Genomic DNA, 27,444 nt, shown 5'->3' with positions numbered 1-27,444 from the left:
CCATTTATTAGTACATTTTAAAAATTATTTTTTTAAACATTTATTTATTTATTTGTTGTTGTTTTGTAAGATCATACAGTGGACCAGAACCAAACCATGATCCAAAAATCAAGATTTGAACTAAATCATTGGGAAAGGGAGTTATTGCACCCGTGGAGATGATCTTGTCAGATATTGGACCCGTTTGACCTCACCTCAGGTATGACTTTGAAACGAAAAATCAAAAACGGAGAAACTTCTTTAGGAACGACTCCGGCGTGTCCTTTCTCCAATCCTAACATGAGTGAACGTGTGAGGGCTGCTCAAACTGAAGCATTAGAGAGGACAGTCCTATCCAGCTCTCCACTTTGACAGTATTGTTAATCCCCTGCACCTGCTCAAACACTCACCATGCAAAGAAAAAAAAAAACAACCCACAATAAACCCCCCATATAGAATTCCCCCTTTTTCATGTGCCTGTGTAGGGACTCCCTGGGGCCAGGCTATGCCGCTGCCATCGTCTCCACACTGGTTATCGTGTCTGGCCTGGCTCAGCTCCCCCCAGCCCCTCCCCGCACCCCCCCACATTAATCAGCACAAAAACAAATAGTTTTCAAATGTTTGGAAAAGACCCACTGTTTGCATCAGGGCCTAACAAAATAATTTTTACAAGCTATCCAGCTGCGATTAGGCTGGAGAGAATTGAATTTATGTGGCATTGATAATATTAATATTAGCCTAATTAATTATGTTGTTTGAACTCGCACAGCACAGTGTGTACCCTCTACACAACACTAGCCAGCCGGGAATGGAACGGAGCTCTCAGCCGTCTCTATCTCCCTGGTTCTCCCCAGTTCATGACTACAGCACACAATTCATCAACTCGTAGATATCTAATCCCCTCTGGCTCTGCTCACTTCCTGAAGTCTAAGAAATAACTTTACTCTGGTGGCAAGAATTCCTATGAATACTTGATGACTTCCAGAAAAAAGAAAGGCTGTTTCATCTCACTTTGAAAGTGACATCTGCAGAGAAAACATCTGCACAGAAAACTCTTCACTCACAGCAAAAATAAGAAAAAGACTCAGAGATGGACAATAATAAAATGTAACTTTTTTTATTGAGTAACTAATTAAAGTAAACAGCAGTACAGTGAAAGCAGCTTTGTGTTGGGAATCATTTCAGGCATCGGGGGCATTATCTTCCCTTTCTTGTGCAAAGGATAATTAATGAGAACCTTCAGTAAGCCCTGTGTGAAGAAATCCCTTCTAGTTTGTTTCTTTAATCACCAGAGGTCAGCATTTCGGCGTCCCCTGACCCAGAAACACTGCAGATCAAATCAACAACGTCTTTGGACTTTGCGCACCACTGGATGAGCAAGTGTTGATCTGTGCAATTACAGTGACAGACAATCACTGACCCATCACACCAATCATCCCGGCCAAAAGAGGACCACCCAAACCTCCAGAGAGGCTCTTAGACCGCTCTGCCGCTCAGGTCATACTTCTCTGTGATGGCCTCTTAACCTCCTCTTTGTGGTCAAGGGTCAAAAGGTGCAGAGGTGGTCATGTGTTTCTCTTAGACAGATATGTGTCTAACTTAGCTTAGACTGTCTGTCCTTTCTCCAGCGAGTCATCACAAAGAGTAACTGTTTCTAAAATGTAGTGCAACTGCAGAGCTGAGTCCGACTTCGCAGCCTGATTGTTGATAGTCTCCCTTTGAAGCAGCTCCACGGCCAATTCTTCTGCACCAGTGCAGCTGCAAAACTTAATTATTTATTTTTTGGCACAAGCAAAAAAATTTTTGAAGTAAGCAGAGAAATATATATATATTGTCCATTTGCCTATATCAAAGGCCTTATACATTTAGATTAGTATTAAAAAAAAAAAAGGAAGTTAATGAGGGATTTAAACGTTACCCGATCAGGTGGAAAACTCAATGAAATGCACATTTCCCACATTCAAGATCTTAATTTTTTGCCAGCATAGTCTTTCTGCTGGCCCCACACTGACGCATCCAAAGGGCAATGGGGCATCTTAAAGGCGTATCCCTCATCAAATCACAGATCCGTCTGTGGAGTAGTGAGCTCTCCGGTCATTAACTGAAGTGTCGGCCCAGTCTGGCAGAACGGTAGTCCACTCGGAGCTGGACAAAAGCATGCAGGAGGTTCCGGTCCAGATTGGTGAGATGCTCACCTGAGCAAACTTGCTTCAGGTTGTCAGGAGCAACCACCAGGAGATTACAGAGGGCGTGGAGTGTGTCAAAGAGCTGAAGCACCAGAGGGACCTTGTGAACAGAAAGAAATAAAACGGCTTATCACTTCAGAAAGAGGCAGGGGAACAATGCTCTTATGACAAGAAACCTTGATAGGTAATTCATCCATTTATTATTAAGTATGATGTTCTCAATATGAATTATGGTTTCAACAAAAATTCATTGCTTCATTTAAAAAAGAAATTAACAATCAAAATGAAAACAATCAGGCATTCAGATCAATCTTACTTTTTTTTAATCAAGGAAGCAGCTGTGAAATCATCATACCAAAATGATGGTGAAAGTAATAATTAGGTATAATTATTAGTATAACAGAAAGAGTTTATGCAGTCAGTCACAAAAGACACATTGACCTTTTGTCACAGATTACCCTGAAATTCTTGGCGCATCTGCGGTATTCAGCCACGTCACAGATGGCCAGCATGCCGCCCATTGAGCTGTAGCTGAACTGCTGTAGATGCTCGTGAATGAGTCGATGAAACCGAACCCCCAACTCCGTCAGCACCGTGTCCACGTTTTTCCCATCCATGGACTTGCGCACGTGCTCCACCTGCCGACTGACGTATGCGCAGACCTTTGAGCAGGCCTGTCAGGGAAACGAGAAGAACTAGTTGGGAAAAAGTCTGGAAGTGATTTTTATGAATTGCATCCAATGCGTTGTTTGTTCTGCGTGCGAGCTAAGCATCTCTTACTGTGGTGTACTGGATCATGACATTGTTTTCATCCTCGGGCCGGAAATCTGTTTTTTTCTGCTCTGTTGCCAGGATGTGCTTCATTTGCCCCACCATACAGTTTAGTGTTCTGTGCATAACAAAAACATATATTATTGGTTTCTGTTAAAAAACAAAATAAAAAACAAAAAAGTTGATCAATGGCTTAAAAAATAAATAAATAAAAAGAATCACCTGTCAATTCCAGTGTCCAGTTTTACTTCCATCTGTTCGATCACTTCTTTCTTCTTCTGCAAGCACTCTGCCAGCTTTGGAGATGAACTGAAGACAGGTTTAGAAAATTTAATTCAAAGAACCCCCCCAAAAATAAATAAATAAATAAATAAGGTAATTTGAAATCTGAGTATGCATAACAAACAAAGATGATAATTCTTAACCACAACTGACCTTATAAGAGGCATCAGCTGGTCATTAAACTGCTTGTCAAACAAGTGGAAGATGGAGTTTGCCTGTTGAACAACATCCAGGAAGTACAGGTTGGCATTCTTGGCATCGGATGAGGGAATCGCTGAAAATTTAGGAAAAATGCAGCAAACGCAAACTTAAGCTATATTGATCATTAAATGTTAATGCTTATCGGCTAGTGAAAAAGAGATTCTAGCTCTAAAATGTTTCTAGCTCTTCATTATTGTGGGAGATCCTCAGGTTATGCTTTATTTAATGTCCCAACTTCCTGAATCTACTGCTTTGAAGCTCCTAATAGTGAGAAGAATGAGCCCTCAGAAAGCAGTTTAAGAGTACAATTTGGTTCATCAGAAGTACCTGAAAGGCCAATCTCCAGAGCGTAGTCGATGTGGTCCACACACAGATGTTCAACCAGCAGTAGGAAGATGGAGTAGGCATTTTTAGGCAGATCAGATGGATCTGAAAGCTGTAATAAAACAAAACAAAAAATCACCAAAGTCTGCGTTTATACATGTTCCTTCACGTTACAGAAGGAGAAGAGGCTCACCCTGTGACACCTCTCAAACGCGTGCCGAGTCTCCTGCAGCAGATTAACAACCAGCTCGGGGGACAGGAAGGTCTCTCCATGGGTGTCAAGGCTGGGGCCCAGTGGAAGGTTGGTGCGCTGTCTGATGCGCTCCTTGAGCTCCTGAATACTAAAGTAAAAACAAAAAAACGTTTAGCATTTTGATCTTTTTGTATGAAACCCTAACGTTTATTTGAGACCAAAAATGGCTCTTTAAATGATACCACATTTTCCTTGTTCTTGTTTTTTTTTTAAATTATATTATTAATTATATTATTCTTAGTCTTTTCTCCTGTCAGTTGTTATGGTAACGAACAAATTTCCCACGTATGGGATCAATAAAGTATTTCTGATTCTGAAATGCTTCATGACGTTTATGCTAAATCGTACCTGCCAGAGCCTATTGCACGTTTCTGGTGATTCTTTGAGTCATAGTATCGTTGCAGAATCATGGCACCTCGATTACGAAGGTATTCCCTTTCCATGTCAATGTAACTTTCCAAATAAGAGGAAAAGATGCTTTTTATCAGCTTGGAAAGGAACGTATGCTTGTCTGAACCAAGGTTGAACTCTGTTAGCTTGGTAGCCAATGCTGTGGTCCTGAAAGGTCAGAAAAGAAACAGATAAGAACAAAAAGTGTTAGAGTTATAGAGCATACAGGAAGTAAATTAGAAAAAGACAAGCAAAACCACCTGGTGTAAAGGTCATAGAGGTTTTTGAGGTACTGTTCTGCATCAGACTGTCGAGTTCCATCCAGTTTCTCTCTAACGTGCGCCTGTAAAATAAACAGCCAGCCAAAAATCAACAAATGTTTAAGTAATGGCACATCCAAACTCAATCACTGGAAAACATACCTGTAGTTTGTTTTCAAAGATATTCTGGATGAGTTTAGCCATGACTGTCTCTGGACTGCTGAAGACCTCGGCCACCTGCTTGTTGACCCTCTGGCAAAGCGCTGCGGTGTCTTCAAACACATCGTTCCTCGTGTAGGCACCCTGAGACAGGAACAACAACAAAAAATGGGTCAATTAAAGCAGCCAAGTCAAAGGCAGACTTTTTTCTTGCCAAACTTGAAGTACTCACTTCCTGACACTGCTTGATGTAGACGTCCACGCAGTGTGCATAACCCTATTTAGACAAACACAGGCGTTACCACCTTGATAGTCCAAGAAAATGACTATAACATTCAAAGTTGATGTTTTCAGACAGGCTATGACTCCAACACTCAGTCAACGTGTCTTCAGATGTCTTTTCCAGGTCACCTTGAAATGTAATAGAACTGCTGCAACCTCCCGCATACGACCAATCTCACCCCTGCGCTGGGCTGCAGTAAACTCCTGGATTAACTGCCTCTCCAGGTCGTGGTATTTGCCTGGGCAGGAATGAAAACAGAACCTTAAAATGTCGCAAACGCGTGTTACATCGTAGTAAAAATGGAGGACGATCGACCCGGTCAGAAACTTACTTGCAATTTTTGCTTTGACATCTGCAAATCTGTTACAGATAAAGTGCGCAATTAGAAACAATAGATATAAAAAAAACAGAAGGAAAGTTTCTTTGGGGGCATCTTAGTCAATAATACCATCTAATGCTTAATGTTTCTGTGGGGCTTACACTTTTCAGGAATAGACTAATACACCTCCTCCTTCTTGTTTGACAGCGCTCTTGTCTAAAGCTGCCTCCAGGATGCCTGACTCACCTGTCAAATGGCAGCTCCTGGGCAATGAGATGCAGCTTCTGAATTATATCAGCAGCTTCCTTAATCTGAAAGAGAGGGAACAAGTGTGTGTTTGAGAGGGAGCGAGGGAGATGCCAGCTGAGGGAGGAGGAGAGAGGGAGCACAACAAAGCCATTAGAGGTGGACATCCATTATCAAGTGGGCGGCCGCCGGCAGTGTCTCCACTTGGGGGATCATCATCTTAGAGCAGCCTTCCTCCACCTTCCTGTGTTTAACAGGGAGCTGATAACAGACAGGCTGCGCTCACCTGGGCATCAGCAGCAGCAACAGCAGCAGTCCTGACTTAGCAGCACATCCAAGTCTTTATTGGGATGGCTTTTTCCTGAATGGGCTGTAATCCCACAGGAGTCTGAATTGCCTTCAATAATCTGTCCGGCCAGGGATATCTGTCTAAAAAAAAGGGGGCCCTGCCGAGATACCCCTCCACCCCGCCCTCTCCACCTCTCCTGACATACATGCTGGCGAAAAAACCTCCAGACCCGCAAAAGGTCCGCTGTCCGCAACTCCTCTGTTCCTGCAGATGCCTGTCTCAGCTAACATCATTACTCTGCTCCCGTGAGGAGGATCCAGCCTTTCTGCTCGGCGAAGGTTTTCTAAGTATCTGTCCCCCAGCTAAGATTAGCTAAATCCCATGTAAGTAATGTAGCCGTCTCCCTGCAGTCAGGGTTTAGCAGCACTTGTCTCCACGCTGGCGGCCCAGCCCTCCCTTTCAGAAGGATTAGCAAAGCCATTCCCCTTCAGCTATTCACTTGCAGTTTTTCTCTTTCCTCCTCATATGGAGGTATGCTCAGGAAAAAGGAATCTGGCTTGATACATCTGCATGCATGGCTCAATCTCAAGCTCTCGTCTGTGGGATTGACCCTCAAACCTCCCTCTCTGCATCTGGTTGAGATGTTGCATCAAACACACATAAAACCCAAAAAAAACCCCAATGTGTCTACTTTGCAGAATCAAACTCTCTGGGGTCACTTGTTCTGAGAAAACATTGAATCATTTTTTCCATGACTAAAAAAATGTGTTGCAACAAACTTTCTGTGTGTTGCAAAGCTGACCAATCAAATTCTTGATCCCAGTCATCCCACTTTACATGCAATTAGGTTTGACATGAGCGTGTTGACATCCATGCTAGTCAGTCAGCCGGCTATTGTCAGACAGCAAATGACAGTTTATTAATCCAAATTAACTGAGGGATCCAACTAAAGGGATAAACTTTATAAATTTCCATGGATGGTTCAACTCATAATCCTGTTCAAACTCACCTACAGCAGTTTCCCAGCAGGGCCCCTCATCAGTGGTTTCACACCCACACATACCTCTTCATATATGACAGCAAAAAAAAAAAAAAAAAAGAAACTAGACGATAATCTCACCTTGTCTGGGTCATTGAAAACATCGCTACGCAGATCTCCATCCAAAAACTCGTTAAAGTAAGTCATGAGACGCTGAGCTTCCACGGCCCTCTGGCGAGGAGTATTCACCCCCTCCAGCTGGTCACCTAGGTGACAAACCTTGGTGGCAACGTAGCTTATGTGTTCATCGAGTTCTTGGAAATGCTGAAAGGCCACCTGACATGACACAAAACGAAGATCTAGCGGTTAACCAAAGAGAATAAAGTTTGTACGATGTTGTTTTCTTTCAGCAAACAGACCTGGTTACTCCTCTGGAGGTCTTGCACTTTGCGGGCAAAGTCCTTGGCCTCTCCATGACACTGATCCTCTAGCTTTTCCACCTTTCGCTGAATCTTCTCATCTAACTGCTTTAATTCTTCAATGTGGCTTTTAAATTCATCCAACAGCCTAAAGGAAGGAAGAGTAGGAAGAAAAATTAAAAATACTATAATTGGGTAAAAAAAAACACATCACAATTAAATAACAAAAACAAACAAAAAAACTGAAAAACATGCACGAATCCCCCTAATTCAAGAAGTAATTGGGTATCAGAAGGTAATACTTGGTGTATAGTTACAGTTTAGGGGTACAAAATAGTGTCAAATACTTAATTCATGGGTCCCTAGACTTAAGAAGCTCTAAAAAAAACTCTCAGCTTCGTCAGCTGCATTTTAAGTGCCATTAGGATTGCGGTGCAAATGTTCTAAGTCAGCACCACTTTTCAGAGAGTGGGAAACATCCTGAAACGATGAGTGTATAATCTTCTAATTCCTTCAGCACTAGCTACAGCTTAGACGTCTCCCATCCGCTCCCAACAGACACTCATTCCCTGGCTGGTGACTCACAGTATGGTGGCCTCGAAAGAGATGTTGTCTCTGACTCTTCACTGAGAGCTTTCAAAGAAGTGGTAAAAACAGTTTGTGTTGGAAGTAGATAAGTCAGGACGGGTCTACAGCAGAGTTAAATTGTTATGGCAGTTTTGCTTACGAGAAACAACTATGCTCCCAAGTGTAAACATCATAACCACACTGGAAAAAAAACACACACACTAAGGATAAGTAAACATAGTCATTACATAGTTTTCTTAAAACCATCAAAACTCTAAATTGGTGCTGGGAAGCCCAATTTAAGTTTAACTAAACTGAAGGAAAGTTAACATAAGTGCTATTTCTGTCAGTCATAGTGCATGACTATGACATTTTATAAAATGTCATCTATGACATTTTATCAAAAGAAATTCATAAAATGTTTACAATTTTTGATTGTCTGAGAGTAACAAAGATGGCAAAACAGATGAACACAGAAGTAAAGATCAAAATGATTTGTTTGAAATCTTATGACAGAACATCTGCTAACATTATGCTAAAAAAACAACAAGAAGAATTTAACACATGCTCAAAAAAATACAGCTTTTATTTTCACTCCTCAACAAAAGTTAGACAAAAAAAAAGAATAAACTTTTTTTCCTCAGGAAAGCCACATTATACAAAAGGTGAACAGTGTGACGTTAAAATAAGGTCTGCTTAGGATACCAGTTCACAGTTTCTTGTTTAAAGAAAATTTAACAAAAATCAAGCATCACAATGACATTTCTTTCTATTTCCATTTTATTTAGGGTCATTTGTCTGTGTAAGGGTTCACAAATAATCAGGTATAAGCTGGTCGTGTGTCTTGTTGAAAACAAAGTAAAGAGAAGAAATCCAGTGATGGGGATATAACTTAATCACTGTATAAGCAAATGATATAGTGAGTAATGAATAGAACTTTAATTGATTCCAAAATGTCAAAATTGACCACAACTCAAAGAACAACATCATAATAAACACAACAGATATTTACCAGCTTTTTACTTGAACAAGCTTTGTTAGTCTATTTTGTAACTTAATTTGAAAGGTATTGAGATACCTGGCATAAAACGCATGGATGTCAATAAAACTGAAACCGTTTGGTTTTTATAGGAATTAATCTACTTAAGTTACTTTTTATTATTCATGAGTGAAATAGGTAAACTGTTTGGATACACCCCAAACTATAAATCTATACAAGAGAAAGTTAAACAAAAGAATGGTTGGCATTTTGGTCAGAACAATAAATCCAAAGAATACAGTTGGAGCATCATTACATACTTGACTCAATACTAGAGAAAGGTCCTGGCTAATATAAGGAGACGTTAATGAAAAAGACATCCTCTGCATTACCTTTTGGGGTCAAATGCTTCCGCTCCACCTTTAGAGCCTCCTCCTGGAGTTCTCCACGCCAACCTTTCGATGTATTCATCTGCATCAAAGGGCTCCTGGAAAAAAAAAATAAGAACAAAAACAAAACACAACTGAATCAGTAGCAGCATTCTTAAATTCATCTCCTTGCTACATACAGTACGCGTTGTAGATAAACTCGAACGTCAAGAAAATACGATTAGAACTTGCGAGAAACTTGTAAAAACAGAAGGATGGCGTAGTCTAGCATAATACCTTATGATGTTGTTTGAATAATTGCTGAGGTTCGATGTTAGAACCGTTAAAACAATGAATGTTAGCAACTTGCTAGCCAGGTAGCCTGAACAGTTCACAAAAACATGTTTTTACCTCGAACAGCTGCGCAGTAGTTGTCATTTTCGGGACTCGGCCAGCGATGCTGTGAAACCAAAAAAGCACCCGCTGTCTGCAATTTCCCCTGACTTCAGGGAAAATGTGGCAATTTTTCAGTTTTAGCCTTTGTTGACAGCTAGCTTGTTGGTAACACAGCTTCCTGTATGGGAAAAAGGGTGGGGACAGTGACTTGAAAGAGCGCATGCGCAAGTGTCAGCTGATTGGTCCTAGTTGCAGTCACATGAAGCAAAAACAGGAAGTAGACATGTTTTTTTCTATTACCGCAGTAAGAGGAAATTCATTTCTAAAGTGACCTAAAATGCAAATGTTTATTTATAAAGTTGTTAAATTTATTGAAACTTAAGAACATCTCCCTACTTGAACAAATGAGTCTGCGCGCTTTGTGGATTATTTCTCACGAAAAAGGGGAGCATGCATCAATACGTTTTTCAAGGTTTGTTCTTCATTTCACGGTTAGTGTTACCGACACCTCACAAGCTGGACATTGATATTACATCATATCTTTGCTTCCCCAACAGGAGGTTTGCAACTGTGGAGCTCCGTGCAAAGAGGCTGTCAGGCTCCTCATATGTTGCAGTCCCGGAAGATGATTGTTTCCTGCAGCTTCTGCTCACTGAGTTGGGACTTTCTGGATCAAAACAGGCTTTTGTAGCCCAGAGAGATGATTGTCTGTATCGTCCACGGTCACCAGCCTTGGAGCTGCATATCACTGCTCCTGGAAAGGGTACACTTTGGCCAGTGTTGGCCATCTCTCAAGCTCATCTTACACTGGCTTGCCTTCCTCTAGTTGACGCCTCTCCTGGGCAGCGGCCACCACTGTCCAGTCTGTTATCAGAGTCACAGGGACTGAGCTTCCTAGCAGGACTGCAGACTTTCCTCCTTGCCCCAGGAAGTAAGCAGGATGGAGAGGGGTTGGTCTCTCGCCTGGCGCTCTTACCCTCTGTCCTCCTGCAGGTTTGTCCTCTTGGCACACCACTTGAGCTTCCTCTAACAGGGACCCTTGCAATGCCGTCACCACTCACCTCTGCTGGGATCCAGAAGCAGCCAGCCTGGAGAACAGGTCTATACCGGGGTCGAGCTGTCGTGAACGTATCAGTAGTAGAAACAGTGCGTTCCATGCAGTATGGGAATCGGAGCAGGCAAGATCTGTGGGATGTTTATGGCACCGTGGCATGCAAAGTAAGTGTGCAACATAAAAGACAGCGGGGCAAGTTCCTTGTTGTCTCTCTTCCTTTACTCTTTTACTCTGTCAACAGTGTGAAGTGGAGGGTGTGCTCCCAAATGTGACGGTGACCCTCTCGCTGCCACCAAATGGTTCTCCGCTGCAGGACATCCTTGTCCATCCCTGTGTCACCTCACTAGACTCTAGTGTCCTAACTGCCAGCAGTGTGGAACACTGGGATGGCTCAGCGTTCTCTGGGCCATATAAATTCCCCTTCTCGCCTCCTCTGGAGCCTTTCATCCTATGCAGTTATACTTCTCAGGTGCAATTACCTATAAAATTACTAAGAGCTGCATTTTGACATGGAAGTGCTGATTTTTACATGCAGAATTTTTCCGGCAGGTTCCAGTTCCTCCCATCCTTGGTTCGTATCAGCTAAAGGAAGAGGAGAGCCAGCTTCATGTGTCAGTAGTCCTCAAACTTCATGAGAGTGTGAAGAACAGCTTTGAGTACTGTGAAGCACATCTGCCTTTTTATAACAGGTAAACAACAGGTCTTCACCATTCTTGAATCATGCAGTTCCTGCAGGATGTTTATAACTAACCAATGTGTGTAGCTAGATGACAATCAAGTAAAGTCTAACTATTTAGATACCTCTTAAGCCGTGTGGAATCAGTTTTCCTTATTTTAAATTAAAATTCAGTTTTTATGCTTTAAATATGCATGTCCAGCTGAATTACAAACATTTTACGTTTTTTTATGAATTACAACAACATCAATGGCTGTAATGATTTGCAATTATTTTGTATCTCACGGTGATGCTATTTTAGCCCTGTGATCCTGATTGGCGTAGCACATAATCGTACCCAAACTGCTTTAACATTAGCCTCCCTTCAAAAAAAATGCTAAACTAAAATCTTACTTGCCTTCATATTTACTTAATTACATAAATATGTATTTTGGGACAAGGTGGCTCACGCCACATTTTTTTTTCAAGAATATGACTAGAATTTAAAAAATTCATGAATTGTTATTACATTGATATTTGATTAAGAAAAAACAAATTTGATTTCACTAAACAGACTGTTTGATTGTCTTTTAAAGTAATTCTTGTTTCTTCTTATGGAGAAAAAGCTGCTTTTTGTGTAAAAAGTCAGAGTTTGATTATTGAAAGCTCCAACTTTGGTTTAGACCAGTAATTGCCGGAAAAATGGGTTGTGTAACAATAAAAAAATTTCTATAAATAGAAATGTTAAAAAACATTTAACGTTTGAATAAAAATAATATTGAATTGAATTTTAATTGTAAACTAATAAAGTCAAAATCACATCTTACTATTGTGATATTGACTGTGATCCTCAGCTCTGTTAACAGACACAAAATGTACAGAAGAATTTGAGCTTCATTTAAAAAAATAAATGCTTGGAAAAAAATATTTTGAAAAACATAAAAATATTTTTTCCGTATTTTCTTTCTCCGCTATGCTACAATATTTTAAAAAAGTTAAAGCAAACCTGCTGTAAATTTTAATAAAGTTGCTTATATCAAAGCTCAAACTCTGTCAATGTTTCCACAAAAATACATAAATTATATGATTTTGTTTTAATCCAGGTAATATGTGTGTTAAACATTGTTCCAAGTGGGAAAAGAGCTGAGTTAACAAGAAAATACCAGTTCTGTCTTTTTCAGTTTGACTTGATTTACCTTCAGTTAGCCCTGAAAGTTGTGAAATTTGTCGGAATTTTTTTGTGCAGGGATCAGATGGGAGTTGTGGAGGTCAAGGTAAGCTCTGGGCAGCTTGATGTGTCAAAGGAGAAGAATCTGCTGGTCTGGGCTCTGGGTATGTGTTTCATCATACATCAGCCGTTCATTCAACACCTTGAAAATCAGCTAAAAAAGAAGCATTCTTCCTTATATACAGGGCAAAAGTTCCCCAAGACTCGTGAAGTTACAATGGAGGGTAAGATTCTGTTTTCTGGGCCGGAACCAGGACCGTCTGAACCCCTCTGCACTGGACTTACTGCTTATATTAAGGTACTTTTGTTTAAAAATAAAAAAAACCTGCTTTCATTTTTAAGTTTAACTGATGGGAACCTTATATAAAACAAGTTTAGTCTTCACTATGCCTCTATAACCCCAATTTGAGAAATGTAATTTTAGTGTCAGCCGAAAAAAATAATTGAAACATTTTGTGTCACAGAAACCTTTTAGACTGATTATGTTACCATTTTATTTTTTTACAGCTGTATTTCAAAGTGCCTGACACGACTCTGTCTGGCTGTTCTGTAGACCAGCATTCGGTCCAGGTTTATTCTTCTGCTAAGCCTCGGATTGTAACATGTAAGAATCCAGTAGGTTTTAGGTTTGTGACTCATTCAGTGTCTAATTTGAAATTGATATAATTGGTCTGTGTGTCATCCTCAGCTCGAGAACTTCACTCCAAAGACTACTGGATTTGGAACTCGACAGGTACTGCCCCGGTGTCCTCAGGTCAAATGATTCTGTAAGGAGAGCCTTGGAGGACGATTCTGCCTTTAAGTTTGCCATGTTTCTCGCAGTTTTCAGCCTCCCTCACAATCACAAACACAAAAGCCCCCCTTGACCCGCTGTTGTTCCAACAGTCCCACTTGAGTGACTCCATATCAGCCAGATAATGAGCAGCTGGGACCTTGTCATCAGCTGATGCAGGCCTGGAGTGGAGGGGCGGCTGAGCTGCAAAAGGACATTCTGCCCCAGCCCCTGGGCTGCCCACAAAGGGCCTCTTTTGAGCTGGTGGAACCCCTTACCCACATCAGGGGTTGGCCCCCTCCTCTTTTGATCCTCATTCCTGGCCTGTCACCCAGTGGCTCGTTCAAACTTGCAACCCTCTCCAGCCAGGCTGATGGAGCGCTGACCCCTGCGCCCTCTAAGGCTTAAAAGGACCCAGTCCTGCTCTATGACAAGGGCCTGACTAATGAGTGGAGTCACAAGGATGGTGCTGTTCTGTGGCGCTTTAACCTAGTTAATTCTTAACTTTCAATCACAAGATTTAAAGGCAGAAAGCCATCCACTGAGATTGTTTCATTTCTTTGTTTGCTCTCTGCAATACACAGAGAAGTTACTGAAGCTATGCATCCCACTCTGACATTTCTGCTCCTCTAGCTGCATCTCAGTGTGTCAAATTACTAGCTGATGAAGGGTTAAATCAAAGGAAAACATGCTCTACTCTGCACATATTCGTCAGCAGCCAGACTCCTCTGAGTGGCTTTATTGTCTGCCGTTGGCCTCTTGTGCCCCTTGCCGATCCAAATGCTACATTCTCACGTGGATTTCCACTCAAAAGGCTGACCATGACCAATCCTCTGTCAATTGGAACCAATTGCTCACACGGCATCCTTCACCTTCTTTTCATGTAGCAGCAGTGAGTGGCAGACATCGAGACCTCTCCGCTCTACTCCTGCATGATGATTTGGCTTTAAGGTCCAATGTGTGTGGTTAGCGAACCGGAAAAGAAGACTTTTTTTTTTTTTTTTAAAGAATTAGGCCGCTTTAAATCTCCTCAATGTTGCAAAATGCGGTCTGGCTCCTAGAGTCTGCAGTCGGAGACCTCTCAGAGGCAGGCGTTGCTTTGTTGTGTGCATCGCATGACAAATAGATGGTTTTAATGTGCTGCTCGGTCAACTGCCTTCAGACCCCAATATTGGCTTATTTCTTCAACTCATACGATTATTTCATTTTTGCTTTTTTTTTTAAATGAACAATGTCTAAATGTTGGATGCTATTGATCAGAACCCAAAGATAATTGATTCATATGTACAATAAAATCAGGAAAGGTGTCATTCTAAATCCTTGTAATTAATCATGTTTTCCTTTTATATTCATTCTGTTTTTTCTTTCTTTAGATGTTTAAGAAAAGATTTATGCACGAGTGACGCTCAGCTCAATAATGACCCCTAGTGGCAGATTTTGGGGTGTTTTGTGTGTGTGTGTGGGGGGGGGGGGAGGGTAGTGATTTCCTGAAACATACTATGTGAACTTTAGTAATGTTGTAATAATTTAAGGAAAAAAAAACCATGTGGTTTGTATTTTATTTTTTTGTCTAAATACTGATTAGTCTCCAAAATTTGTTTGCTTAATTGAAACCTTTTTTTCTCTCAAAAACTTAATGTTTATTTCCTTTTTACAAACTAAATTACCGCTAAACAGGAAAGTCTGATGGTAGGTTTAAAGGAGGGTCTTAAATGGAAAAGTCCGATGGAAGGAGATTTTTGCTGACTTGACCAGACTTGAGTCAGTCTCTAAACGTTTGTACTCCTCTCTGTCCTATAGAGGGCGCCATTAAGTCATCCAATAAAACTTGTCAAAGAAAAAAAAATTAGAGCTGAAATCAATTTGAATTTTCATTATTGTTTTTTGTTAAAGAAAAAAAAAATTCAAGATCTTTGTAAAAGTTTTTTTATGGAGAGCTTTATAAGTTATCAAAAAATTATATATGAAAATAATGGGTAATTAGAAAAAAAGGGGAAAGGAGGAGGATTTTTTGCAGTCATGTAAAGTCTTTCATCTAATGGGTTTGACGCAAATCATTCTAATTTTTTTAATTTTTAGCAAACTAGAATGCTGAGGTCTTACAAAAAAACATGTCAGAAATAAAGTCACCAAATTTTTATCTATTAAAAAAAAAGTTAAACTCTTCATTCCAACAATTAGTTTCAAATATTTTTGTGCCAAGCATTCTGTTGAGAATACGTAGAACAGAACACAAATTAGTTGAGGTAGTTCTTGTGTCAAAAAATCCACTTTGGAATATCTTTTAAAATTATTTGATTAATTTGTTACTGTTGTCATTGCAATATGTCTTTGTTAAGACTTAAAAACCTATTTTTATATAGTCAATTATTTCCATATTTTTTCACATTTCTTTTTAGAATTTAACCAATGTCACACCATCACTGGAAATAAAATATTTGTTTCAATTTTGTGTCCCTTTTTACTAAAAAATGAAAACTGCACAAGCATATTGCTTATGGTTATGAGTTTGTAAATGAAGTGAATAAATCAAACTTTGAGAAAAAGTGTGTCTCTTTGGAACATTCACATAATTCAATTCAATTCAATTCAATTTTATCTGTATAGCCCAAAATCACAACAACAGTCGTCTCGATGGGCTTCGAAGTAAAACATGAAATCAAAAGGATCACGAATACAAAGAGTTCAATAGAAAAATACTAAAATGAACTAACAAACTGACTAAGCTATACTGGCATCCCTGCCCTTAGACCCCCCTTCGCGGTAAGGAAAAACTCCCAAAAAAACCGGATTCCGGAAAAAACGAAGAAACCACAGGGGTGCCCACATGAAAGGGGGGATCCTCCCCCAGGACGGACAGGCGATTTACCAGAACTCTTAGAGAAGAATTAACTTATCTAAATCTACAACTACATATATAAAAGTCCAGCAGACGAGCTTCATCCAGCCGTGGTTGTGGGGACAGTCAAAGGCGCGAGTCGAGCCGGAGACAGGAACCACAGCCAGGTGTAGGAGCAGGAGCAGAGACGAGGTACTCGGTCAGGTACAGAGCAGAGATGAGCCAGAGGCAGGATCCACAGCCAGGTGTAGGAGCAGGAGCAAAGGCGAGGTAAACGGTCAGGAACTGGAGCACGGATGAAACAACTGGAGTCTGGAAGCACTCCCACTCCCCAGGAGGGGAGAGGAAAAGAGGGACAATACATGAATCGCACTGCACCAAACAGAGGCATGGAGAACTAAATGATAAATTATGATCAAGAATAGAGGAGAGGAAGGGTAGAAGTAAAAAAAGTAAAGAGGACAGAACCCCAGTGCACCATAGTTACCCCAGCTTCAACTTCTAGCAGCCTTTTAAAAGAAATAGTTATTATTAAGTTTAATTTAAACAAATTACCATTAAGTTAAATAATCTCTGAATACTAACTAGTCTGACAATAAGCCTGTCCAAAGAGGAATGTTTTCAGTCTAACTTTGAATGTAGAAACTGAGTCGGCCTCTCTTACATGAGCTGGGAGTTTATTCCATAAGACAGGGGCTTGGTGACTAAACGCTCTACCTCCAACCGTACTTTGACTAATTCTAGGAACCACAAGCAGTCCTGCATTTTGCGAGCGAAGTGTTCTCATTGGATGGTAAGGGACTATGAGGTCCTTAATATAGGACGGGGCCATTCCATGTAAGGCCTTATAGGTTAACAGGAGGATCTTGAACTTGATTCTGGAATCAACTGGGAGCCAATGGAGCGAAACCAACACAGGAGTGATGTGATCTCTTCTGCTGGTTCCAGCTAACAATCTAGCTGCTGCGTTCTGAACAAGCTGGAGACTTCTTAAGGAACTCTTAGGACACGCTGCTAACAAGGAGTTACAGTAATCCAGCCTCGACGTAACAAATGCATGGATGAGTTTTTCAGCATCACTCTTAGAAAGTATATTTCTGATCTTAGCAATATTCCGCAGGTGAAAAAAGGCAGTTCTGCACGCCTGAGATATGTGAGCCTTAAATGATAAATCCTGGTCAAGTAAAACCCCAAGGTTTCTAACTGTGGAATTGGGGGCTATACTTATGCCATCCAGGGAGACTATCTGAGCAGACAGAGTATCTCTGAGGTTTTTAGGACCAAGTATAATGACCTCAGTTTTTTCTGGGTTCAAGAGGAGGAAATTAATTGTCATCCAGGTCTTGATGTCACTGATGCAGGCGTTCAGTTTCTCTATCTGGTCATTCTGGTCAGGCTTCATGGATAAATACAACTGCGTATCGTCGGCATAACAATGAAAATTAATGCTGTGTTTCCTGATTATGTTTCCTAGGGATAGCATATAAAGCGTAAACAGGATGGGTCCCAAGACTGAGCCCAGTGGGACTCCATAGTTGACTCGAGTGCACTGAGAGGAATGGCCATTTACATTAACGAACTGATACCTATCGGACAGATAGGATTTAAACCACTGGAGAGCAGATCCTCTGATCCCTATGTCCTGCTCTAATCTATGGAGTAAAATACCGTGGTCGATAGTGTCAAAGGCTGCACTGAGGTCCAACAGGACCAGAATAGAAAGTAGTCCCTTTTCTGAGGCCAATAACAAGTCATTAGAGACTCTAACTAGTGCAGTTTCCGTACTGTGGTGAGGTGTAAACCCCGACTGAAAGTCGTCAAAGTGGCTGTTGTCCTGTAGGTGGCAGTAAAGCTGCTTAACTACAACTCTTTCTAGGATTTTAGAAATAAAGGGCAGGTTTGATATCGGTCTATAGTTGGCCAGTGATGAAAGTCAGGCAAGGAAAAAATCCCTGAACTTTTCTTTGAGCGATATGGCGGGCACAGAGCGAAATTTTGGAAAAATACGTGGTCTTAGATGCATTCTGGTGCATTCTGGCAGCTAGTTATTCACTTCTTTATCAAGAAACTAAGACTAATTGGAGCATCATGATTTGTCATTCAAACCCCTAGTTTGACTCTCCATTAAGGACTTGCTGGTCCTAAAAAAGAATTTGGAAAATTGCTCAAAGTAACACAATCCTACAATCTACGCTTTTCCTTAAAGCTGCAAAACATACAATTGCTAAAATATAGTAACATCAAAGCCCCAAATGGCAAAAAGAACACCAGTAACTATGATATTCTATGAAAATACCTCAGTTATTTATACATTATTTCTGCTTTAGAAATGACTGATGTACAACATCCACTTGCACTGTTTTCTCAAACTATAATTACATCAAAATATGGGATCTGCTTTAAACTATAATTCTATAACATAATACATCAATTCTTTAACACCAATACTAAGTAATCTGGGAAATATCAAAACAAACATACAAACTAAACAAAACATTGTAAACATTATTTTTTAAGGGAGTGCGGGTCCAAACCATCAAATACTTATAATTAATGTTAACTATACTGAACTAAATCATGGTAATTAGGAAATGCAAATAAATTAGATAGAGAAATGTATTCAAAATAAAAACTGAAACTCAAAACTAAAATTGAAATTATTTCAACATGTGGTTTTGAGATTATTTTACACAAAAAAGTATTTGACCTACACTACCTTAAAAATCTTTTTTTTTTTTCCAGCCAAGACCACTTCAATTTGTTTTTTATCGTCTTCTCACAACTGAGGTCGTGACCACGCTCAATAATGACGATGCCTGCCATTATTTTAACACAAATTTGATCGCAAACTCTTCAGATGTGTTTGTGAAAGTTTAGCGTGGGTCCGCCAGTTTTGGTCTCTAGGGAAGCAAGTCACGCTGACCACGTGGTGCAGACAGAGCCAATCAGACCCGTCGACGCATCCGAAAGCAACTAAAACGTCCCGTCATTGGTCAATTAGGCCGGGAAGACGAAAGATGGCCACGACCATAGAGGAAGCGATCTGCGGAGAAATATAGAAAATAAAGCTAAAATTAGCTGATTTCAGACCATTTTCTAATCCGGAAAGCGATTTGTCCGTAGAGATCAGGTCTTTATTTCCCGGAAAGTACGTTCGGTTTGCTCAAAAACCCGGATTTCCGGGAATTCCCGGAAGACTTTCATCACTGGTTGGCCAAGATGCTAGGATCCAAACTGGGCTTTTTCAGAAGAGGTTTAACAACTGCATATTTAAAAGACTGTGGCACGTAACCCGTTTCCAGAGAGGCATTTATCATTGTTAATTTGGGATCATTAATTAGGGGAAAAGTTTCTTTAAAAAGTCTAGTGGGAATTGGGTCTAACAGACACGTTGAGGATTTGGAGGACGTAATAATTGATGTTATTTCCGCTTGATCCACAGCAGTGAAGCAGTCCAATGTTACAGAGGTTTCTATGGATGCCTCCATTTCTACCGCTTCAGCCTGTTCTGGGCTGATAGTAGGAATAACTTGATTTAACTTATGTCTAATATTTGAGATTTTACAGTCGAAAAATGTAAGAAAATCATCAGAGCTGAGAGAAACAGGAACATGTGGTTCTACTGAGCTCTGACTGCGAGTTAATTTAGCTATAGTGCTAAAAAGAAATCTTGGATTATTTCCATTCTCTGATATTAAGGTTGAATAGTACTGGCTTCTAGCTCTACGCAGAGCTTTTTTATAATTTAATAGGCTATGTTTCCAGATATCCAGAGACTGCTCTGAACCGGAGTGGCGCCATTCTCTTTCCAACTTACGGGTTTCTTGTTTAAGAGAACGAGTTTCAGCGTTAAACTACGGTGCTACTCGGTTTTGTCTGACGAACTTAGGTTTCAAGGGGGCAACAACATCGAGTGTACTCCTGAGGGCTTGTAAGGCATCATTAACAAAGTGGTCATTTATATTAGGACTGATACTATGGGAGCTGGACTCAGAGTATTTTCTCAGAATATCACTAAGTACTGGTTGAACTGTGTGTTTGAACTCAGACACAGAACGGTCAGTTAAGGTTCTTCTAAGCTGTTTCTTATTCACTGGGACAGAAGGATGTTCCAGTGTAAGCTGGAAGGTAATCATAAAGTGATCAGAAATGATGGGGTTCAGAGGAAGGACACTCAGCTGGCTGATCTCTATACCATGGGTTAGAACAAGATCCAGGGTGTGCTTATGACAGTGAGTGGGTTCATTCACACTTTGGGTGAAACCAACATCATCTAATAAAGCTGCAAAAGCCTTTCCTAGGCAGTCACTGGGGTCATCAACGTGAATATTAAAATCCCCTAATATTATAGTTTGATCAGAATCTAAGACAATAGTCGATAGGAAGTCGGAAAACTCAGTTAAAAATTCTGAATATGGGCCGGGGGGGCGATAAATAATTATGAGTAAAACAGGTTTTGGAGTTTTCCTGTTTGGGTGACTTAAAGACAATATGATGTTTTCAAATGAATTATAAGCATTTTTAACTTTAGGGCTGAGAAGTAAGCTAGACTGTGATATTACTGCCAAACCACCTCCTTTCCCTGAAATCCTGGATTTCTAGTTAACATTTCTGGTTTCCTGGATTTCTGGTTAGGTTAACAGACTAAGGCTAGCAGAAATGTTTCTAGAAAGAAGAGCGGCACCGTCCCGAGTGGGATGGACGCCGTCTCTCCGCATGAGACCGGGCTTCCCCCAAAACGCGCTCCAGTTATCCACAAAACCAACGCCGTTTTCTGGGCACCATCTAGAAAGCCAGCGGTTAAATGATGAAAAGCGGCTGTACATTTCATCACTGACTAAGTTCGGCAGGGGACCAGAGAAAATTACAGTGTCGGACATTGTCTTAGCCAGTTTACACACCGAAGTTACGTTTAACTTAACCACCTCTGACTGTCTCCGTCGGGCATCATTACCGCCTGCGTGAATCACGACTCGACGGAACCTGGACTTATTCTGAGCTAACATCCTAAGGTTCCCCTCGCTGTCACCAACTCTGGCCCCCGGATAACACCTGACTGTAGCCGCTGGGAGCTCCACGTTTCTAACTTCAGAAGAGCCTATAACCAGAGTTGAGTGTTCAGCGGGTGTGTCGCCGAGGGGGGAGAACCTATTACTAACGTGGAGTCTCGGGTGCTCTAAGTTTTTGCGTTTAGCACTATGTTTCCTCCCAACCGGTACAAACCCCTGACTGTCTCCCGGCTGTTGGGAGGGCGCTGGGGTGCTAGCTAAGTTAGCCCTGGTAGCGCGGCCCGCGCTACGAGTAACGACCTGGCTAGCCGGCTTAGCTTCCACTGTGCGGAGCCGCGCTTCTAACTGCTCCAGCCTGGCCTCCAAGTCTAACACAAGACTACACTTAACACACCTACCGCTATTTTCACTAAAGGAGGCAGGGTCATCACTAAACATATGGCACATGGGGCAGGAGAGAGGAGGAGAGGCGGAAGGAGTGGTGGCCATGCTAGGTTCTAAGCTAAGGCTAGCGGTGTTTAGGTAAAGAGAAGTGGTCTATTTAGCAAAATGAGAAAGTGAACAGCAAGCGGTTTAACAGTGGTGAATTCGTTAATAAAAGGTACTAGATGTGAATATTAACCCAGATAACCCTTAGAGTAAGCAATAGTAGTAAGGCTAATGCCAAACAAGAGGACAGCAGTCACACACGACTAGCACTGGGAATAGCTCACCCGGAAATGACGTCACAGGAAACCAGCAGAGAGCCACACCACTCACTCTTAAACAAGCAAAGGCTTGTTGTTAAACAAGCAAAGGCTTGTTTAACAATTGGATCTACAGTCAGGACCATAAATATTTGGACAGAGACACGTTTTTTCTCATTTAGCTTCTGTACATTACCACAGTGAATTTTAAATAAAACAACTCAGATGCCATTGAAGTGCAGACTTTCAGCTTTTATTCCATGGGACGTACAGAAAGATTGCATAAAAATGTGAAAAACTAAAGCATTTTTTAAACACAATCCCTTCATTTCATGGGGTTGTAAGTAATTGGACAAATGAAATAACTGAAAAAAAAATGGTCATTACTAATATTTGGTTGAAAACCCTTTGTTGGCAATGACAGCCTGAAGTCTTGAACTCATGGACATCACCAGATGCTGGGTTTTCTCCTTCTGAATGCTCTGCCGGGCCTTTACTGCAGCAGCTTTCAGTTGCTGTTTGTTTGTGGGCCTTTCTGTCTGAAGTTTAGTCTTCAACAAGTGAAATGCATGCTCAGTTGGGTTAAGATCAGGTGACTGACTTGGCCATTCAAGAATATTCCACTTCGTTGCTTTAACAAACTCCTGAGTTGCTTTGGCTGTATGTTTTGGGTCGTTGTCCATCTGTATTATGAAACGCCGCCCGATCAGTTTGGCTGCATTCACCTGGATCTGTGCAGACAGTAAGTCTCTGAACACCTCAGAATTCATTGGGCCGCTTCTGTCCTGTGTCACATCATCAACAGTGGCGACAGTGGCTCAGGTGGTTGAGCGGGTCGTCCAATGATCGAAGGGTTGGCGGTTCGATTCCCCACTCCCACCATCCAAATGTCGTTGTGTCCTTGCACAAGACACTTCACCCTCCTTGCCTCCAATGTGGGTCCACTGGTGTGTGAATGTTCATGAATGTCCCGGTGATGGTCAGAGGGGCCATAGGCGCGAAATGGCAGCCACACCTCTGTCAGTCTGCCCCAGGGCAGCTGTGGCTACAACCATAGCTTACCATCACCACGTATGAATGAGGAGTGAATGAATAATGGCCACAATGTAAGCACTTTGAGCATCTGGAAAAGCGCCGATAAATCTAATCCATTATTATTATTATTATCAATAAACACTAGTGTCCCAGTGCCACTAGCAGCCATGCACGCCCAGACCATCACACTGCCTCCACAGTGTTTTACTGATGATGTAGTGTGCTTTGGATCATAAGCTTCTCCCCGCCTTCTCCATACCTTTCTCTTGCCATCATTCTGGTAGAGGTTGATTTTGGTTTCATCTGTCCAAAGAATGTTTTTCCAGAACTGTGCTGGCTTTTTCAGATGCTTTTTAGCAAAGTCCAATCTAGCCTTCCTATTCTTGAGGCTTTTGAGTGGCTTGCATCTTCCAGTGTACCCTCTGTATCTATTTTCATGCAGTCTTCTTTTTATGGTAGACTTGGATATTGATACGCCTACCTCCTGGAGAGTGTTGTTCACTTGGTTGGCTGTTGTGAACGGGTTCCTCTTCACCATGGAAATGATTCTGCCATCATCCACCCCTGTTGTCTTCTGTGGACGTCCAGGTCTTTTTGTGTTGCTGAGTTCACCAGTGCTTTCCTTCTTTCTCAGGATGTACCACACTGTTGATTTTGCCACTCCTAATACTGTAACAATTTCTGGCATGTTTTTTTCCTGTTTTCTCAGCTTAATGATGGCTCCTTTCACCTGCGTGGAAAGCTCCTTTGACCGCATGTTGTCTGTTCACAGCAAAATCTTCAAAATGCAAGCACGAGTCCTCTAATCAATCTTTTATCTGCTTCACTCATAATGACATAGCAAGGGAATTGCCCACACCTGCCCATGCAATAGCATTGAAGTCAATTGTCCAATTACTTATGAGCCCATGAAATGAAGGGATTGTGCTTAAAAAATGCTTTAGTTTTTCACATTTTTATGCAATTTTTTCGTTCAACCCATGGAATAAAAGCTGAAAGTCTGCACTTCAATGGCATCTGAGTTGTTTTATTTAAAATTCACTGTGGTAATGTACAGAAACAAAATTAGAAAGAATTTGTCTCTTCCCAAATATTTATGGTCCTGACTCTACATCTTTTCACCAAGAATATATATCTTTTAGCTATATCTTCTTTCCGTCCCACTGCAGAATAGTTGATTCTGTTGAGGCCCAGTAAAAGCTGAAAACTGTGGACTTCCACTCCACCAGTTATCATCACTACTTAAATCAGATCCACAGGGAGTAGAGAGGCTCACAGCTGCCTTTTTCCTCTACCTGCTTTTTATGCTCTGATTTTTAAGCACCACTGCGCACCTGTTAAAAGTAAACATGCATGATCTAAATTATTGATACATTTTGTGGACCTGCTCTATTCTATACCTCGTCTTAGAGCTTAACTCTGTAATTTCTTGCTTTTCTCTTTTTGGTTGACTGTTGGAAAAATGAGAGGATCTTTTTGTCTATCTAAGCAAACCCTTAAACTTCAGCAGAAACGTCTTTGTTTTGAAGTTGACATGTTGCAGAGCCACCCAGAAAGCAAGAAAAAGTTAAGACCTATTCAAATAGTCAAATAGAAAAATAGAAGATAAGATTGCCAGTGCTGCAATGGACTGGCGACCTGTCCAGGGTGTATCCTGACTTCCTGACAGTAGCCTTAGAAGCCTCCAGCAATACTGTGACCCCAAGCAGGTTTTAAAGATGGATGGATGGATAATGTCAGTGTTGAAGCAGAGTAAAAAAATAGATTTAAACTTCTTATTAATAATATTTTGTCACGCTAACCGTTATTCTTCAGGTGTATAATAGCATATAATGCTTTAGAGATTGGTTGTTAATGAAGGCAGGGTTCCTACAAAACCATGGCTTTTCCTTGAAAGAGATCATCATGAAAGCAATAAAACCAAAATGATATAGTTATGAGCAACATGATCAGGATTAAAACTTTAATTTAGCTTTGGGTTGGAATTTGTGTAATCCACTAAATTGTTAAAGCTGCAGACATGGTAAATCTACACTAAAATAATGATTTAATCCTCCAACCTCTCAACACCTTTCTTCTTTTTAGCACACTTAATGGTGCTTCCTGGTGCTACAGTGCAAATCTAACAAACACTTTTGGTTGTTGACCGTGTCCTCTTAATCAGCTGGGTTTCTATGACAACCTTCCCAGCTGGTTACTCTTTAATTCATGGGTTATTGCTTCAAAGAGTCTGTGATTTTTCTTTACCTCCTTTGCCATGAGAGCACATAAATGCCCAGGAGAGCTCAATGTGACATATGATTCCTGTTGTGTTCATAAATGCTCTGCATAGATTAAAATACAGATTGTGCTTCTCTGATCTGTATCATGTTTCTACATATTTCTGAACCTTTGCTCCAAATGTATTATATATAAAAATAGATAATATATAATCATCATTCTAACTGCAGGTTTCACCACTTTTTCCCCAGCAGAAGTGCTATGTCCACTTCTTTTTTTGTTGTTGAAGTTTTAAAAATGTTTTGATAAATTTATTTTTATTAAATCACTAAATGTAAATACAAAAAACAATAAATAAGGAATCTGTCTCCTTGACCAAAACATGCTGCAGATAGTTTAATAGTTTCCTTACAAGCTGTTTCTCCCTGTTGGTGAAATGCTTTCCTTTGGCTCTGCCAATATTTCAAGCCAGTACAGAGACTTTTATGTCTCTTTATCAGCACCCAGCTGCATACAAGTGGCAATTATGGGTAAAGATTTGACATTAAAGATTCCTTTGCTTTTTCCGCCTCATTTATTTTAATTAACTGTGTTCAAATGCCACCACAACTGTTTAACTGAAACTGTAATCTCAGCACATGGCTCATTAGATATTCCAATGCAGACACTGCACTCCACCATGATGGTAATGTTCTGCGACGTTTTGTAGAGCGTGCCAGAGAGAAAAAGAAGATTATTCCTTTTTGTTTAAAGACCCACTCCGATGAAAATCATGTTTTTGGTGTTTTTAATATGTTCTTGGGGCATTTTTGCATGATAGAAGACATTAATAGAAAAAATTAGCTTTAAAATTGCCTTTTTGAGTATTTCTTTCTTTGAAAGCTTGCGTGTAAATAAATGGATGATGGGAAATAAGGCCAGGCTTCCGCTGCACCAATGGTCCGGCCCACAACTCAGAGGTGAATTCTTAAAAGAAAATGAAAGATTTTTGGATTTTGGCTAAAAACAATATATTCATAATCCAAAGACCACTGGGAACACTTTTAAAACAGCTCAAAAGATGATCAGAATGGGGCTTTAAAGGCTGATTTCGGCCAAAAATGTAGAGGAAGATATCGTAAGTCTTATGTGAAGGTTTGCCATCCCTTTTACTGTTCTTCACATCTTTTTTATTTGTGTGTTAAAAAAACAAATTCAGCGTTGAATAATTAAAATAAACCATATACAGTCCTGCGTTGTTCATAAATGTAGTCTACAAGCATTCTTATGTCTTTAATATAAAATCAAAAGAGCCTTTACAATGAGCATATTACAATAGTGGTTCCCATTTGTTGTACTATTCAGTAGCATTTTAAAATAAGTATTTTATTGTTAGATATTGAAATAGATATATTAAATACGTAGAAGAATGAGCCAAACTGGCCCTGACACTCTTTCTATTCACAGAATACAGTCCACAGGACTGGGCATGTCAGGAGAAAGCAGCCAGCTTTTGGTTTGGGTGCGTGCAAAGGACAGGACAGGGCATGGGAATTATTTCTGATTCAAACTTTTTTAAGTGGCAAAGTCCATACATCTTCTGCTTCCTCACTGTTTTAACGAAGGAAGAAAAAAGTCAAATTTAGAGTTCAAACATGTGGACTAAGCATCTTTCCCTACCCCCTGTATGGACACCAGAGGAAGCAGTGAGGGCTTTTCTAACCGTGCTTTATGTAAGAATTCAGCAAAGTCACGCCAAGGGAATGGAAACTGTGCCATTTGCTCGACTGCGGCTTCGAGTCTGAATGCTGGACTCCGTCAGCTCCTCTCCATGATCCTCTGTCTTCTTATCTGCAATGGTGGCAAGAAAGCGTAGAGTTACGGTGTCCCACTCCTCCGGCAGAAGCAGGAGCAGGAATCCCAGGCAGATGATGCAAGTGGCTGTCAGACGCACCACACTGAAAATCACCTCATGTTTCAAAACATCTACAGCTGCAGATGGAAAAATGGCAACAATAGAGGGAGCCAAAGAACAGCAAGTGAAAGGAGGGCAGGGGAGGATGAGAGAGAAACAAAAACACAGATTAATTACATAAAGTAAACCACAGAACACAGTAGCTGCAAGGGATGAGACTAGCAAATGCAGCTTATAACCAGAACAGGTGATCCACTATATCCTAGAAGCTCTGGGACAAGTTTGTGAAATCCACTGACCTTCATGCAGATTATCATAGTTAAAGAAAAGCATTTAATGTCGCCTTGGCAACCTAATCCTCCCTCAGCGAGATGCTAGTGAGAATCTGTTGACTGGGTTTCC

General features: G+C 40.7%; 3 protein-coding genes across 4 annotated transcripts in view; 1 reads left to right on the top strand and 2 right to left on the bottom strand.

Annotated features, from left to right (window-relative positions):
* Positions 1-1,080: 1,080 nt before the first annotated feature.
* On the bottom strand, positions 1,081-9,800 carry exoc5 (exocyst complex component 5). The gene is made up of 18 exons (XM_004082310.4): positions 9,666-9,800; positions 9,279-9,373; positions 7,341-7,488; positions 7,063-7,257; positions 5,654-5,718; positions 5,420-5,448; positions 5,217-5,326; positions 5,038-5,082; positions 4,809-4,949; positions 4,647-4,729; positions 4,345-4,554; positions 3,937-4,084; positions 3,747-3,855; positions 3,372-3,492; positions 3,159-3,245; positions 2,946-3,054; positions 2,624-2,839; positions 1,081-2,265 (listed from the first exon to the last, which is right to left on the bottom strand). The coding sequence occupies exons 1-18, from the start codon at positions 9,690-9,692 to the stop codon at positions 2,077-2,079; spliced, it is 2,127 nt and encodes a 708-aa protein (XP_004082358.1). The 5' UTR covers positions 9,693-9,800; the 3' UTR covers positions 1,081-2,076.
* Positions 9,801-9,903: 103 nt separating this feature from the next.
* ap5m1 (adaptor related protein complex 5 subunit mu 1) lies at positions 9,904-15,806 on the top strand. The gene is made up of 8 exons (XM_004082565.5): positions 9,904-10,122; positions 10,208-10,868; positions 10,946-11,173; positions 11,254-11,393; positions 12,606-12,691; positions 12,773-12,885; positions 13,095-13,191; positions 13,276-15,806. Exons 1-8 carry the CDS (start codon positions 10,055-10,057, stop codon positions 13,356-13,358), a joined length of 1,476 nt encoding a protein of 491 aa, XP_004082613.1. The 5' UTR covers positions 9,904-10,054; the 3' UTR covers positions 13,359-15,806.
* Positions 15,807-26,405: 10,599 nt separating this feature from the next.
* The window catches only part of slc35f4 (solute carrier family 35 member F4), a 196,731-nt gene continuing 195,692 nt past the window's right edge, over positions 26,406-27,444 (bottom strand). For both annotated transcript variants that reach the window (XM_078941007.1, XM_078941008.1), the window contains exon 7: positions 26,406-27,119. In XM_078941007.1, the coding sequence (XP_078797133.1) occupies positions 26,878-27,119 (242 nt within the window). In that variant the 3' untranslated portion in view covers positions 26,406-26,877. The remainder of the gene's footprint in view (positions 27,120-27,444) is intronic.

The sequence above is a fragment of the Oryzias latipes genome, chromosome 22 (assembly GCF_053564925.1).
Source record: "Oryzias latipes strain Hd-rR chromosome 22, Olatipes_Hd-rR_3.1".
NCBI lineage: Eukaryota > Metazoa > Chordata > Actinopteri > Beloniformes > Adrianichthyidae > Oryzias > Oryzias latipes.
This window is presented reverse-complemented; position numbering and strand designations above follow the sequence as displayed.